Below are 17,427 nucleotides of genomic sequence, written 5' to 3'. Positions count from 1 at the left end.
ATAGTAGCTCAAAAGGTATTTTTTAATGGAGGATAGTTGTGAGAACCCAAAAAAATGATTAAACATGAGAAAGCAAATCACCATTAATGACCAGTCATCAATTTGAAATAAATCCAACTGTTTGCTTTATTCAAATTCAAGCCACCACACTTAAAATGTCTCATTTTCTCCCTCAAATATCAAATATAAAAATTTCCACAATACAAGCCTAATTTCGCATAAATAATTCCTCCTTATTATGGTTATCAATATTTATTCTTGAAGGAGATATCAGTATATCACGAACTAGAAGTCAACAAACTTCTTTTCTTTTAAACTTTCAACTGTCTCCCTTAGGCTTACTTCCAAGGGAATAAATTCAATTCCCAAGCTCTTTGCCTTTTCTTTGGAAACCTGAAATGTTGGCATAAATGGTTCATCGTCTTCGCACCTGATGACATTGTTAAGAAAATGAAGATGTTATCAGAAAAATTACACGATAAACTTAATTCTTTAAATATAAAATGTAATTGATGAAATCACATGAATAAATTTGGCCAAGCTGTTTTAACAAATATGATCCCCCTAGTTTCTGTTTTTCTTTTTTGAATTTCCTATATATCCTCACTCACATGCTACATATGTGAAACTATTCTTTACATATAGCAATTTTTTGTTACGCAGCCTTTCTCATAAGGCAAAAAATCAAACTTTTGCACTCACCGAAAGCCCAATTTACTTATCAATGTACCCCGATCCTACTCACTATGAAACATGGTAGTTTGTAATTGAATGTAAAAACTACTTTATAATATTAATACATAGCCATTTTTCTTACACACTATAAAAGAAACACTAACTCAAACGTAACTAAATTAAAGAACTAAACAATTAGTGCAGAGTAACTGAATGGTCTGAATTGCTGCTACTTTTTTCAATAATTAAACTTACTTATCTGAAATTTGTAAAGTTGGGTACATGTCCCGTAAAATCTTTGCAATTTCGGAAAAGTGTGCCACTCTTTCAGCTAGACAATATCTTCCACTAGCGGAAGCAATCTCATACGCCTGAACATGCGCATTTGCAACATCTTTCACGTTGATCCAACCAAAAGTAGTATTTGGAAACGTTGGTGAACCTACATTAACCACGTGAAAGTAAGAGTTTTTCTGTTAAACAACACTACAACATGACAGTTCTTATTTGATACACCACATAACAAATCCAATAATATTAATCAAAGTAACAACTAAATAATTTATTACAGACCGATGACATGATTTTTCTTAAAGACTGAAATCAGTGTTCTCGACAAGCACTAGATGAGAATGTTGTAGAGCATAAGACTTGGTGAGTAAATAAACATTACCATTGATTAGATTTAAAATTGAAGCAGAACTTGCGTTAAGCTCTGGTTGCAAGAGAGGGCCTACACACATTGCAGGGTTAATAATAACCAACTTAATGTCGTATTCGCTAAAAAAATTTCTAGCAGCATCCTCTGCCACAGTCTTTGAAAATGCATACCACCTCTGTAAAAATAACACACAAATTGAAAATGTCTTGAAAATTAAAGAGCATGTTAACATACTAACATGCACGACAAATTATTGATTATTAATTATTAATTTTGTGTATATTGAAGAAGAAGGGCACATACCTCAAGTCCCCTTAAGATATTTGGATCTGAAAACCAAGTCTCATCAACTACGACCTCGGGAGTTCGTGGTCTTCCATTATATAAAACGGCAGCAACAGAAGACGTTAAGACAACTCGTTTCACAGAAGTGGATTTTGCACATGATTTAAAAACGTTAAGAGTTCCTTTCACCGCTGGATCAATTAATTGACTCTGAAATAAGGAAAACAACATTAACTACAATTGTATCTTTCTTTAAACATCATTACTAAAGAAGGAGAAACAAAAGATTTATAAAAAAACACACACTCCATTGACATGAGACTTTTTTTTTAATGATAATTAAAAGCAAATTCATGAGAGTTTAAAATGCACATTATCATATTAATGAGGAGATGTGTGTGAGTGTGAACACTTGATACACAGTAAAAAGATATAATACTATTGAAAAACATCCTTTTACAAAATACAAAATACCCCATCAACAAACATATTCTATTATTAGTATGAGATCTTCGAGTGATCACCAAAAAACAAATTCACTAGAGTTTAAAAGTCTAAAATTGACAATTTCTTACCAAGGTGGAAGTATGTATGAATATCCGATATACAATAAAATATAATACTCCACTTGAAATATATCTCAACAAACAAAATCCAATAACCCTTTATTCATCTCTTTAATAAAATTTATTTATTTTCATCACAAATACTATAATAAATCCAATTGATTCAAATTTCAAACATAGTCGGAATAACTTTACATTAAACTAACTAATGAAATAGTAATTTGCTTTGTCAACTAAATAAAGTTTCAAGTTAAAGAAGGCATGCAGGGCCACAATGAATTGGTTATGAAAAAATGTAGAAGGAAATGAACCTGTGGGTCCTTGGCAGCGAAATGAACGGGGGAAGCAGTATGAAAGACACCATCACAGCCCTCAACAACAGAGTCAAAGGAACCTTCTTGAAGGAGATCTGCCTTAAAGAGGTGTAGCCTCTCCTTAGCACCATCAAGTTTAAGAAGGTGATCAACCTTTTCGGGATTACCTGCATCATATTTATTAATAATGAAACCAAATAAGTGAAAAGACAAGAATTTATTAGTCTAACGAAGCGAAAAAGGCACTGACTTGGGTCGCGAACAGTGGCCCTGACAGTGTAACCACGCTGGAGAAGGAATTTAACGATCCATGAAGCAATATAACCAGAAGCACCAGTCACGCACACCACTTTTCCTGAGTTGCTGCTCATCCTCTTTAAACTCTTTAATAAAATTAATACCCTGCTTTCTTGTTTTCTTTAATTAACTCCTAAGTCCTAATATTTGAGCAGTGGAATTTGTTGTTTTAGTTATGGTCAAGTGACGAGAGCATCAAAGGAGAGAGGCTATTGCTGTCACATCATTGCTTGCAACTTGGGTCGTAGTAAACTTGGTTACGACACTCAGGCTTTGTTTGGATTGGAAAAGGGGAAGTGAGTGGAAAGTGAGTGGAAAGTGAGTGAAAAGTGAGGTTGTTTCGATTAAGGAAAAGTGAGTAAAAAGTGTAGAGAAAGTTTGTGAGTGAATTGATTGATGTCATAGATAAAAAAATTTTTAATTGATAATTTTGTAAGATTACTATTTTACCCTTAAGTTAAAAAAAAAGTTTATAATTATTATAAAAAAAGATAAATATAAAAATTTTAACTAAAAAAATAAATATAAAATATTAATTTAAAAATAATTTAATTTAAATATTTGCTTTAAATTTAATGATAGATAAAAATTAAAAATTTAATAGATGAATATGTAATTTACACTTTTACCCTTAGATTAAAAATGAGTATAATATTATTTATTATAAATAATAATAATTACAATAAAATTATATTAATAGGTATAATTTATTAAAAAAATAATAAATAATGATAAGAATAATAATAAATATTAGAAAAATAATAAGAATCATAATAAATAATAATGATACTAATTATAATAAATAATAATAATATTAATAATAATGATAATAATAATATTTATAATAATAAATAATAATAACAAAATATATTATGATAATTATATTTTCTAACATTATTTTATTAATGTTTATGAAAGTGTTATTATTTTAATTTTATAAACATGTATTACTTTATTTTTTTTATATTTCCACTTTTTGATGTCAATATTTAAATTATAGAATTTTCTTAATATAAAAAGAATGTACAATATAATTTTTGAAAGTTAATTAATAAATTAAAAAAATTGATAAATCATTGACATAAATTAGAATGAAATGAAGATATATTTGTTAATTGTACAAGTTAATTTTTACCAATTAAAAAATTAAGAAAATTTTAACATTGCAAGTTTGGGGTTGCATTTTTATCCATAATAGCCAATTTGGAACGGCCCGTTCTCAACTAGGGTTTTTAAGCCAATTTACTAGTTTAGAATGGCTCTTTCCAGTTTGGGAACGGTCCGTTCAAGATTACTAAATTACCCATGTTTGAGTAGTTTGGAACGGGTCGTTCCAATTTTGGAACGGCCCGTTCTGGGCACGCCTGGAAGCGAAAATATGGCAACATAATCGATTATGTATGGCACATAATCGATTATGGGTTGGCATAATCGATTACGCTGAGGCATAATCGATTATGTCAGCCCATAATTGATTATGTGCCATGCATGGGCTGGCATAATTGATTATGCTGAGACATAGTCAACTATACCAGCCCATAATCGATTATGTGCCATGCATAATCGATTATGCTGGCATATTTACGTTTTAGTTTTTCACCTCTTTTCAGCTTTTGGGCAGGGTATTATCGGGTTTTCTCAAATCTTACGTGATTTTCATCTCTTTTCTTCGCAAAAGCGCGAGGACGGCAACGAGGCTTCTCCCGCTTTTCTTCGCCTTTCTTTTCTCGCAAATCAGCAGAAACAAACGGCCACTTTCTTCGCCTTTCATTCCTCGTGAACAATAAATCAGCGAAAACAAACACTACCTCAGTTATAATATAATATAGTATAACTCTTCAGAGAAAACATCCACGATCTATTCTATTTCTTCCATTAATTTCTAACTTACACGCACACCAAAGTAGACGATAACCAAGATTGCGGATTTTCTAATGATTTACGGTGTGTTTGGTTTATCGTGAAAAATTCTTAAACGGCCGTTGAACGTAAAAGTAACAAATTGTTACTTCTCATTTTTCTGCTTTGGAATGCGAGAATTTCTGTTTACGTCATTTTAAATAATAATTCAAACAAGCACTTAGTGTGCGTCTAGATGCACGTTGGGTAACACACGTTTTTTTTCTTCCAAAAAGTGATTCATCTTTATGCATATTTGGAATTCTTCATCTTTACATGATTTTATACATGAAAATCAATTTTGGCGAACACCGGTGAAGATTGCTTTTACGTTTTGAAGAAAATGATTTTGGTAAGTAGATGGTTGATTTTTCTCATTTATTCTTATGAAACTTCAATGTTCACTTTAAATCTCTTCACCTAATTCATAAATGTTATGATTCATTTCATCTAATTTGATTTGTTTCATAATTTTTGTTTGGGTTTAGGATTTTGCCCTACGAAAATTTCTCTCATCAATTTTTTTTTTCATCAGTTTAGCTTCTTTCCTCCTTGCATGTGTACATGTTGCCCTATTTTGAACCTGAAATTTTATTGGGTATTTATTTTCTACTTCAATGCTAACCAACAACCTCTCCAAGTTGTTACTTTTATTTAAGTTGCATTTGTTCTCTCCAATCTGCAAACTTCTTAGGCATTTTGATCAGTTAGTAATTAATTTGTTGCAGAAGGTGTTTCGTTTCATTGAAGCAATGTCAAGGTTGAGAAAGCATAGGTAACCATTAAATTGATTTCTTTTGATAGCTTTTGTGATGTTTTAATGATCTTTAGGTTTACCTTTCGGTGGCTTTTTTCTTCTTCTTTCATGGTCACGTGTGTTGCATCTGATGGATATGTGGCAGAGATTAAGATAAAAGATTTAATTGCTGGCATGGTATTCTATTTTAAGTTGAAGCTGCATGATAAAAGATCTGACTCTTTTCTCTAAGTTTCCTCTCTCCGAGAACTTAGCACCATCAATTCTTTTGCTGATTATGTAAGCATACTGGTAATGATTATGTTTGCCTTTTGTTGCACTTGTGCTGAGCTTTATGTTATGCTTGAGTTACTTGCATAGTGTATGTCTTTTTCTTTGTGTATTTTGTGGTAAAGAAAGGATTAGATTGTGAAGTAGTTCTTTAGTTCAACCAAATCTTTCATGTTTCAAGGTGGCTTGGCACTAGGGGTGGGCAAAATGAACTGAACTGAACTTATAAAAATTATACTGAACTTAAAAGTAATTCTCATGAATTGAACTAAATTGAATATTACTTCAGACAAACTGAACTGAACTATTCTTTTATGTCATTAAATTGAACTGAACTATACTATTTAACCTTGAACTGAACTGTAATTTAAATTGCACTAAACTGTTTGAATTGAACAATTTTGACTCATTGGTTTGTCAAGATAGGATACATTTGCCAACTTTACTTTATTTTCCATTTTATTTAAATTTTTCAAAGGGAAAAAAATATAAAATTGATTCAAACAAATTCAATGAATTTTAAGCCTAAAAATAAGTCATCCAACATAGCTCAATTGATCTGTTAGGTTCGACAAAATTGATACAATTCTTTTCGAATCACTTTTTTTTTCCCAAAATTTTGGTCATTAAACTATCGAGCTAATTCATTAAGACAGAACATGTTAGACACATTTAATTTTTATCCTTTTATAAAAATAGTTCAATTTTTATAATTCAGTTCAGATTTTATACTTCAGTACAGTTCAACTTTCCAACAGTTCAGTTCAGTTCAATTTTTTTTAAACAGTTCAGTTCAGTTTTTTTTTACAAATAGTTCAGTTTTTTATAGTACAATTTAGTTCAGTTCACCACCAGTTCAATTCAGTTCAGATTTTTTTTGCTCACCCCTACTTGGCACATGACAACCAATAATTTTTTTTCCAAATGTTACAATTCTTTTTATTTTGTCAATCTCAATTGTTAAGTTATATATATTATGACTTTATAAAATATTGAGACATGGCAGTTCTTGTTAATTTATCTTTATTTTGTTATGCAAAACTTATGAAATTTAGCATACCTCATCTTAAAATAGATACATTGAATAGAAAGGAGTCAACATGTAAGTCTATTCTTTGACTATTTTCTGGTTAAGCTTATAAAGTTGGGTCTGTCTTTTGAAGCATGTTCTCTGATTACTGAAAATTAGGGTGTTAATGAATCTAGTTATTCCACTTTGTGGCTTTCACCTTTAATTAAGGGGTTGTTTTGGCTTGCTCGTGATTTTTTAAATATAGTCTCTCTCACTCTCTCTCTTTGACAGTTTGAAAGAGGTCTCTGGTATAAGTTTTGTATTATTTGCTAAGTTATATTTTGTTAAACCTTTTAATGTAGAAGTATGGGTTTTGAGAAAGAAAAAGTTTGTTGGGATCTTAAAGCAACTGAATGCTTTATCATAACATGCTTGGAACAAGTGACTAATGGTGAACGATTGGGTACTAGTTTTACTAAGAAAGGATAGATTGAAATTGCAACCAAATTTAAGGAGTTAACAGGAAAGGTTTATGAAAAAAAAATAAAGTTTAAAAATAGGTTTGAGAATTTAAGAAGGGAGTGGAGGTTATGATATAAATTATTTCGTAAAGAAACTAGGCTTGGATGGGACAATGTGAAGAATACTGTTAATGCAAATGATGAATGGTGGGAGAGAAAGCAATTGGTATGTGTTATTGTAATTGATTTCATATATATATATAAGAATTGTAAATTTTTACTTTAATGTATTTATCTTATTATAAATTGTGAATGTGCAAAAAAATCTTCTATACGAAAAATTTAGAAACAAGGGACTTCCATTTGCTCACAATTTAACTATACTTTTTAAAAATGTATAGTTGCTAATGGAGAGTACGAATGGAGTCCCTAATCTGGAGTGTTGTCTCCTAATCTTGGAATTGATATGAATGATGTGTATCATTCAAGTCTAGAGGAAATTTGTTTAGACGTAGAGGAAGGCTCAGGTGATAGTGAAGATGCAAGTGTTGGTGCTACAAATACTTTAGGAGAGATTAATTTAAATGAATTACAAGAAACAATTAGTTGAGAGATTGGTAGCCAAAAGAGTGGAGAAAAGATAAAAAAGAAGCAATCACATTAAAAAAATTTAGTTAAAAGAAGACAATTACTTGTATAAGAGAAAAAGAAGCAATCGTAAAAATTTTAAATCTATTTCATAATCTATAATCAATAATATTACTGTTATATAAAAATTGTCTATGTATAATCACATGCCACCTTGTAGTGAACTGGAAACTATTCCCCCCCTCCCCCCAGTCTCTCCCTTTTTATCTTTGTGCATTTGTTAATGTCTAGAAAAATATTAAATCTCATTAAATTGATGTAAGGACTAAAAATTGCATGAGCTCCTAAACAAATCTAATTTCACTCCTGTTCCATAAAAGAAAATGTATGGTTAAATATCAATTTCTCCTTGGTTGTAACTGTTGGGAAACATTTAGGCTTTGTTTAGTAAAAGAGAAATATGTAAGAAGTAAGATAGAGAAAATAGAAACAAGATTGGTTATTAAATTGAGAAAAAATAAAAAGGTGAAAAATTAAAAGATGATAGACCTTACTTTCTTATTTATTTATTTCTCTCTCATCTCTCTTATAAATATCTTATTTTTTTTATATTTCTCTTCAACCAAATAATCAAATTTTTACTTTATTTTTTACCTATTTTCACTCAAATTTTATTTCTTTTCATCATATTTCTTACTTATCTATTTCCTCTCTATCAAACACAAGCTTAGTGTATCAACTAGATTATGTTGCCTCCTAAGATTAGCAAAACATGAATAGAGTAATTTCATAGACGTATGCTCTGACGTGTCTTGTGAATTGGATTCTTAAACAAATTCATCTTCGTGACAGGTCGATTTAACAAATTAAAGTTGGAATTTAATTTTAATATAATACTAGCATATAAAGAAATATTTATTTTGAAGGAAGTTCATGGTAGCATTTGCAAATAATCCTTTCTTGTGAGTGATTGAACCCCTGGCACCTTAGGATTGGTGCTGCTAGTGCTAGATTAATTTAAATAAACCATTAGGAAAGGGACCAATCGCTAAACGTGAAATTCAACCATTGACAGCAGTTACGACTAAGGAGGCTCATGGTTGACAATCACATAACCGAAGGAGCTAGTCAATTAGTTGTGAATCATGATCTTGAATCTAAATTTTCCAAATTTAATAAACTTTGCAATATTAAGAAAGTAGTTACTCAAAATTAATAAACTCAAAATCACCAACACAGCCATAAGATACACATATAATAAACTAAAATCTTAATTTGATCTCTTATAATATTTTAAAATTTTAATAAACTCACCAACATGATTCTCATAACTACCATTGTTAGAATTTTTAATAAGTAAGACTAAATTTAAACCTAAAATTAAATTGAAACTAAATTAAAACTTTAAAATATTATAATTAATCAAATTAGAATTTTAGCATACATAATAATATACATTGGTTTAACTCAACAGAACAGAACAGGATATATCACAATCACATACATGCATACACACGAAGTAAGATTAAGGAGTAAGAGAAGAAATGCGATGGATTAAAGGGGGACAGAGTTTGAGAATTGAGACCGGTTCAGTCGGTGGCGTCAATAGGAATGAGCCTGACATTCGTAGTGGGAGGTTGTTGGGGAAACTTGGGAACAGTGACAAGAAGAGCCCCGTGATTGATGTCGGCTTTGAGTTGTTCGAGGTTAGCGTTGTCGGGAATCTTAAACCGGGTGAGGAAGTTTCCGCTCTCCACGCTCACTTGAAGCATCCTCTCGTCCTGGAGCTCCAGCAGCACCTCCTCATTGCTGAACCTCGGAAGCACCACCTGCCACACGTGCGCTCTCGGTGTCTCCCTCCAATCCACACGTGTGTTCATCGATGACCCGAATCCCAAGGCAGAAATGGAAGGAGGGAAAGGGAAATCCGCGAATGGATCCCACATAGACATAGCCAAGCCATTCAGATCCCAAAACTCGTGAGAGGAATTGGAACCGTCCCTAGGAACAATTGACATCTTTCACTACCAACCGTATTTCTACAACCACAACTAGAAGGAGCTACTTAATGCCTTTACCTTTCTGAATCTTCTGGAAAGTCAGAGTACTCTTTTTTTTTCTTCCTATCTTGGGCTACAACTGGTACATTTAATGTTGTTGGATCAGGCCTAAATAGAATTGGGCTAACTAAATAAGTATCCAAGTTTGGAAGCTTGTGATAAACACACCTCCATTTTTATATAAATATACTTTTTTTTTATAAATATATTAAATTTTTAAACTATTTTTAATATTTTTTAGAATTTATAATTTTTATATTTATATCTCTCTTGTTCTTTCTTTTTCTCGTATTTCCCTTATTCTTTTTTTTCTTGCACCTCCCTTCATCTTTCTTTTCTTCTCTTTTTTATTACTTTCTTCTCCGACTTCTCTACTTTCTCTTTTACCCTTTTTAGGTTTTGTAATTAAAAAATAATATATAAGCAGGTTTGTAGATATGATCGAAAAAGGGAAATATATAATAAGAAGTTTTTTTTTTTCGGAAAGTATTTTCTAGAAAAGTAAAATTTTTGTTCTGAAAAGTACTTTCCGTAATAATAAAGTTTTTGTTCCAGAAAATACTTTCTATAATAATAAATTCTTATTCCGGAAAGTATTTTCTGGAAATGTTTTGTTACATAATTCCGAAAAGTACTTTCCATAATACTAAACTTATTGTTCCGGAAAGTTCTTTATATATAATTATATAAGAAACAAACTTCTAAAAAATAAGTTCTGGAATAATAATTTTACTATTCCGGAAAGTACTTTCCGGCATGCTAAAATTAACATTTCAAATCTTATTTTTTGAAAGTATGACAAATTTAACTTACATGTTTCTTTATCTCCGTCATCCACCACTATCGTCTATGATCGAAGAAGTCTATTGTCCATAAGTAATGTTAAATAAGTTAAAAAAATTATAAATATAGAATGTAATTTAATATATTATTTTATACCTTGTATTGAATGCAGAGAATAATGAAGATTGAATAAAAAATTATGATTTAAGAAAGAATAGGGTAGAAAGTGAAAAATAAAATTTAAAAAATAGAAAGATAAAATATGATTATGTTGATTGTAAAAAAAGAAAAATCAAGGATGAAAAACGAAAAAGAATAAAATCATCAAAAAATGACTAAAGTGATGAAAAATGAGAATAAGAAAAAGAAGAAAAAGAAAGAAGAAGAAGAATGATGAAAGAAATGAATAAATAAAAAACAATTTTAAAAATAAAAATTTAATTAGAAAAATATTTTAAGAATTTTATTTATAAAAAAAAGTAAAATTAGAGATATATTTATAAAAGATAGGAGGTGTATATATCATCAACATGTTTGGAATCATTCAATGGGCTACCGGATCCACATAACCCGACACAACACACACACAACTATAGGACAGTCTTCCGCTCCATTTGTAATTTAGATGCTCTTTTTTTTTTTTACCAAGGTTCATATTTTATGATATGTATTTTCAATCACTTTACACATAAATAAAGGTTTTTTTATTGATAAAATTAGATGAGGGTAATTCTAAAAGATTTACCAAATTTGGATTCATTAGTTAGCGTCTTCTATATTTTGTTTTTAAATAACTATAATTCTATGAATTACAGGTAAAATAATATTTTTTATCTTTTATTTACTAATAACTGCAAAAATAAAATCACGGTATTTTTCATTCATATGTTATGTTTATTCTTTCCCCTCCCATTGGTACATGCTTTTGATAATGCAATTTAAAATTTCGTTTCTATATTTAATTTGGTTTTTATCATGTTTCTCTCTAATCAAGTTATTAGATAAGAACATTTAATCATTTTAAGGAATGTACATAATTATTTAAGAAACCATTTGCCTATTACCTATTTTTTAATTTTCATCACTATATTTGATTATTTGATCAAATTTTGTTGTTCATACATTGATAGATGATAATTCAATTAGATTCTCTTACACTTGTTTTAGGTTATAAAAAAACATACTTATCATTTCTTTTTTAAGAGATAAAATTTAGAGAATAAGGTAGGCACTCACTAAGGTCACAAAAGACCTCAAAACTAAAAAAGAAAAATACACTTAAAAAAATTGTTGGTGGATAATTTGTAAACACATATATAAGTGTTTTTTTTTTTTAATTTGAGACATGTCTTATGTCCTAGTATGTTAAAAAATTTCACATTACTCAAAAGTCAAGATCAAAATAAATTATAAATATCTTTCTTCTTTTATCCGCCAAAAACATATTTTTAAAAATAAAAATATGATGATTTAATGAGTATTAAAGAGAATGACATTTTAATCAAATGTGGTAATCTCAACTACAATGATAAGTATGTTTCTTTATTACCTAAAACGAATATTAGAAATTGCAAGTGAATTGATATGCAAATAAATTGTTGTTAGTTTAATAATATTGATTGTTTATTTCTCCATCAGCCCCTGCTTACTTTCCATTGTCCCGATGATATATTTCCATTTAAACTCTCTTCCTTGCACTCTTTCTATGAGTAGGTAGGAGGGGATTATAAGCAAGCATGCATGATATAGGAATAGGAGACTTCTTGTTACATCACAGCCTTTCTTCATTTTCTTTTTCACATTTCCTCTCTCCTTCCCTTTCAATGACAAAGACTCCCAATTACACCACAGACCAAGAGATCATTAGTATTTATTACACATGCGTCTGTACTTTTCTTTCCACACTCTCATTGGGGATCACAAAATTTGCCATGTTTTCCACCCTATTTTCTGTTAATAAAAAAGTGTACACATTCTAATAGAAATGTTCACCACCATGTCTGAACCAGGTTATCTTTTAAACAAAAAACATGTACCTGCAAAACAAATTGAAAAAAAAAATGCCCTATATGGTGCTAAGTGAATAACTATCATGCGGATTAAAAAAAATGTTGTATGTAAATGTATTAGTTGTTTAGATTTTATATAACTTTATATAAAATAATTTATCAATACAATAACATAAAATCCACATAATAAATAACGTATCTTTTATGATCCTAGTATTATTATTTTTTATCATGGCCAACATGTGGGTTTGGGTTGGATAAAAAAAATGGAGAACCCTTTTTCCTAGACTCATCCGAAAGCAGAATTTTGTTGAGGCATGTTGGAGATTTCCGTGGCAAATCCGATAGTGTCTGTGCTGAAATCTTGGGAATTTTTTTTTTTTTATATATATATCTCTCCATCATGCAATGCAAGGAAAGCCCTTGTTACTTGTCATAAGGTTTTGGCATAATCTATTAGAGAGAAGAGTAAAAAAATGTGTGTTGTGTTGTAAGGCAAATAGGAATAGGGCCAGGTGGGACAGTACTTGAGGATATGGTGAGGAAGTGAGAGCTGGAAAGGGTGATTAAGAAAAAAGGCTTTAATTGGAGATTGATTTTCCTTAAACATGTAGGGCGTGTCTCCCCAAGGAGGTCCATTATTAGTGGGAATGTGAGTGTTAAAAGAAAATCAGGGACCCTTCCCTTCGTGTCAAGTGTCCATCCACTTATCAAACAATTCTGAGAATTATAGCTGGATCGGGTTGTCATGTCATGTCCACTGCGAATCTCCACAGTGCATGCCATTTCCAGATTATAATTAAAAGCACCATTGTTTTTCTTGAGTAATTACTAATTATATAATATTTGGCAAACTTAACACTCTGGTTGGTTGATACCAAATGTAAAAATAGACAAGAGGATAAGAAATAAGAGGGGAGAAATATGTTTACACATTTGGTAGAGGTGAGTTTTATGAGATGAGAAATTACTGACATGAACTCGTGTATTTTTTAATTTTTGGCAATAGTGCCAGGAAATCGGATCGAAATTGAGGAGAAAAGGTTCTCCTCATTATTATCTCGTAAGTCTTTTTTTGGTGTGTAAGGATTAATTTAAAAAAAATTACTTGGATTCTAAAATGACAGGCTTGTAAATTTTAAGAGATCATAATCAATTAAAATATTTGTTTAATTGTTTATAGTCGTCAATTTAATATGCACGAAGGGTAAAGTATTTGAATGATGAGGTATGGTATTTGATTGTGTACATGTTGTATTTGAATATGTATGTTTTGTATTCGATTGTGTATGTGTTTCACTCGAATGCTTATATTTTGTATTTGAATACAGTTTTCACTGTAATCGATTACAATAAAAATTCATTTGATTGCAAAAATATGTTGTAATTTAGCAAAATTTCATTCATTACAAAATATATTGTAATGGATTATGGGTGACATGCATTGGATACAAGGCAACTAATAACCCCCGTAGATAGTAGGTAGTTAATTTTGAAAGGGTAAAATAATTTTTTTTTCTTCAATTATTATCTCTTATTTCTTCTTCATTCATTCAAATCAACACAAGTATATAATATTATTTCTTACCTATTTTTTTAAATAAATAAAGTAATTTTCATTATATTTCTCACATATTTTTACTCACTTTTTCCTCTCCTCATAACCAAACAACAGTGTAAGAGTTAGATAGAGAAAAATGTTGGAAGTTGTGTATTGTTATTATCATTTCAACTAATAAAAAAAAATAGATGATGAGAATGCAAGTAATTATTTTTTATTATTTTTTTTCTCACAATTTTATTAGTGTAAATATCTACTAACTTTATTTATTATTAATCTCGGATAAATTGTGTTTAAACTTTGATAAGTCTTTACTTAAATGATTCACACCTAATCTTACTTGGACAAATAAATTGTTACTTTTGTATTATTGTTTACTAATGAGAATTAAAGAGTCACTTTGTGTCTATACTTATTTTGATTAAAATTAAAATATTAATATAAACAATAAAAATTAAATAATAATGAGCGGCTTGCTTTTGAAGGATGTAAGTAATTCGAAGTAGTCATAGAGGTAAAATAAGAAAATTTGTGCACACCAAAATCATGTTTTCTTTTCTATTAAATAAGGATGTATTACGACAATATGTTATCTTAACACAAGTGTCTAATAGATAAAATATTTCATATAAGATACATTTATTATGAATTAATGTCATTTGTGATGTCTAATAACTAAATTGATCTTTGTGCATATTATTCTTTAACAAATCAAAGCAAAATAACTTTATCGGTACCTATAATGATAAAGAAAAAAAAAATACTTCTTGTAAAAAAACATGAATCACAAAAATCCTAAAAAAAAAGTTGTTTTGAAATGACACATGCATGACACTACTTGTTTGGTACTTAAACAATGATAAATAGTTTATTTGATTAAATAAGAAGTAATAATTTGGTGAATCGTATTTAATGCAAGAAATTAATGCACTAACAAACAATTCTCTTCATAAAGAATGAAAAATCAAAGACAAATAAAACATGTTTGTGAGTAAGGATGGCAATGGGGCCCTATGGGGCGGGTAATAGTAAACCCACCCCCGTCCCGCTGAATGAAAATTAGCCTCGTACCCACCTCATATCTGCGCGGGTATCCATTAAGCAGGTATCAATGAATTTTTTGAATACTCACGAATATTCATGGATATTTATAAATTTTTTAAGAAATTAAAAAAATTTATATTGCAAATAATTTTAAGTTTATTTTTAATGTCATTGAAATATTAAAAATAAAAATTCAATGTTAATTTTGAACTTGTATTTGACGTTAATTTTGTTGAAATAATAATAAAAATGTAACATAATCAATAACTTAAAATACATCAATCTCACAAATAAGTTAATGTCTCATCACAAAACTACAATAATTCAATTTCATAATTCCAAACGAAAGTAAACAACTTAAAATACATAAATTTTATTGGTCCAATCAAAGCTAAAAAATTAATCAAATTACATCCAACATAATTCTGTAACATGCTTAACACATGTTGGTAACTTCATCAACCACACTTTTGTAAGAAAATAATATGAGAGAGTGTAGTTTTAGAGTTATGTGATACAAGGATAATTAGGATATTTAAGAAATATTATTAAACGGGTACCTGCGGGTATGGATATCATCATACCCGCTCCCGCCCCATTTATAAACGGGTAAAAAATTATCCGTCTCCATTATTCGCGGGTACCCAATTAGCCTATCCATTTATTATTCGTAGCAGATTTTACCCATAGATACCGGCGGGTGCGGGTATTTTTGTCATTCCTACTTATGAGAGACGCTTAAGGATTATTAATGGTTATCTTTAGTAATAATTTATTTAATTTTAATTTTGTGTTATTGCTTTGAGTTTGGAGATGCTAGTTGGTTAAATAATACTCATGTATTTTTGAACTTGAAGAGACTTGACAGTAATAAAACACTTGGGTATTTAAAGTTTGAAAAGGCTTTGTGGCAAAACATTACCTGAATATTGGTTTAAAGAATCAAGTCAACAAATACTTAGTTTGAGTCAGAAGTAAATTGTAAAAGAATATTTGTATCTTTGCAAAAAGTAGTAAAATTTGATTGAGTTTGATCAAGAACTAAATATGGTCTCGGTAGTTGAGACAAACTTGTATAAAATACTTTGTACTATTTTGATTAACTCTTCCACTACACTCTTACCGCGTTCCATATTACTTCACTAATTAAAAAAATGTGATTTTTTTTATAAATACTATTAAACCCTCCTTCTAGTGTTTTTATTTATTCCATAATAAATATCAAAATAAGTAGTACAACTTAAATGTCATGCAGTAAAGGGAGAATATTTTAGAAAAATATCATCAAATGAAGCAAAAGTAGTTGAAATTTATTTATATTAATTTTTTTTATAATAGAGAATAGAGGGAGTAAATTATGATTTTGTTTTATAAAGCCAATAAAATTAATCAGCATAACTACTTATATTGACACGTGCAATTTGGTTAAAATGACTTATAATAAGGATTAAAGGGAGTAAAATTTATTCTTTGACATTAAAATAATATAAGACTATATATATTGAACTTTTAATTGCTTTATTTTGTCAATATACAATTTTGATCATTCTATCTTAAGATAAAAATATTTGCTTATTTTTAAAAATACAAATTTTAATTTTATTGTTAATTTGATATTTGTTGATCGTTAAATTTTGATGTTATTTAGTGACATGTTACCACTTAAGGGACAAAATATTTAGTGAAATGATATATAAGAAAAAAGATAAAATAAATAAAAAAAATTGTTTATATAAATTTTAACGAGTGATTAATATCTTTTTATTAATAAATTTTATTTGTAATTTTTTTTAAAAATTTAACTGCAAATGCCTTATTATTAAATATAACATTATTTAAGTATGAATAAACGTTAAAACATGATTATTTATATATGTCAATTTGATTGGAGAATCAAAATTTTATATTTTTAAAATTAAAATAATTAAATGTATCTATTTAAAAAATAGAATAATTAAAATTACAAACCTATAAAATAGAGACTTAAAAATATAATTTAATTATAATATAATTAATAAAAAAATAATATCAAACGGTCAATATATATATATGAAGCGGGACACAGCACGGTAAAGGGAGTTAAATTACTTGTTTGTTTCTATATTTTTTTTCCCTCCACGTTTCTATAAACCAAAGAATTACATATTAACAAAAGTTAATACTAGGTAATTTTGAAAGAGAATGT

At 29.0% G+C, this 17,427-nt stretch overlaps 2 protein-coding genes across 2 annotated transcripts; both read right to left on the bottom strand.

Moving 5' to 3' along the window:
• Window positions 1-101: 101 nt before the first annotated feature.
• LOC109791346 (phenylacetaldehyde reductase) lies at window positions 102-3,212 on the bottom strand. Its single transcript, XM_020350634.3, has 6 exons — window positions 2,752-3,212; window positions 2,499-2,668; window positions 1,640-1,831; window positions 1,349-1,511; window positions 931-1,117; window positions 102-430 (listed from the first exon to the last, which is right to left on the bottom strand). Exons 1-6 carry the CDS (start codon window positions 2,870-2,872, stop codon window positions 286-288), a joined length of 978 nt encoding a protein of 325 aa, XP_020206223.1. The 5' UTR covers window positions 2,873-3,212; the 3' UTR covers window positions 102-285.
• Window positions 3,213-9,177: 5,965 nt separating this feature from the next.
• LOC109791344 (17.5 kDa class I heat shock protein) lies at window positions 9,178-9,868 on the bottom strand. Its single transcript, XM_020350632.3, has one exon. The coding sequence runs from the start codon at window positions 9,801-9,803 to the stop codon at window positions 9,375-9,377; it is 429 nt and encodes a 142-aa protein (XP_020206221.1). The 5' UTR covers window positions 9,804-9,868; the 3' UTR covers window positions 9,178-9,374.
• Window positions 9,869-17,427: the final 7,559 nt, after the last annotated feature.

The sequence above is a fragment of the Cajanus cajan genome, chromosome 8 (assembly GCF_000230855.2).
Source record: "Cajanus cajan strain Asha chromosome 8, NIPB_CcT2T_4, whole genome shotgun sequence".
NCBI classification, from domain to species: domain Eukaryota; kingdom Viridiplantae; phylum Streptophyta; class Magnoliopsida; order Fabales; family Fabaceae; genus Cajanus; species Cajanus cajan.
The sequence above is the reverse complement of the archived record's forward strand: the minus strand, read 5'-3'. Positions and strand labels throughout refer to the sequence as shown.

Bases quoted from the DNA above. Each gene is read 5' to 3' on its own strand.
- LOC109791346 (XM_020350634.3), bottom strand. From the start codon at position 2,872: ATGAGCAGCAACTCAGGAAAAGTGGTGTGCGTGACTGGTGCTTCTGGT. The intron at 1,512-1,639 runs GTATGTGCCCTT...TTATTTTTACAG, and splicing joins ATATCTTAAGGGGACTTGAG to AGGTGGTATGCATTTTCAAA. The intron at 431-930 runs GTAAGTTTAATT...CAATGTCATCAG, and splicing joins ACTTTACAAATTTCAGATAA to GTGCGAAGACGATGAACCAT.
- LOC109791344 (XM_020350632.3), bottom strand. From the start codon at position 9,803: ATGTCAATTGTTCCTAGGGACGGTTCCAATTCCTCTCACGAGTTTTGG.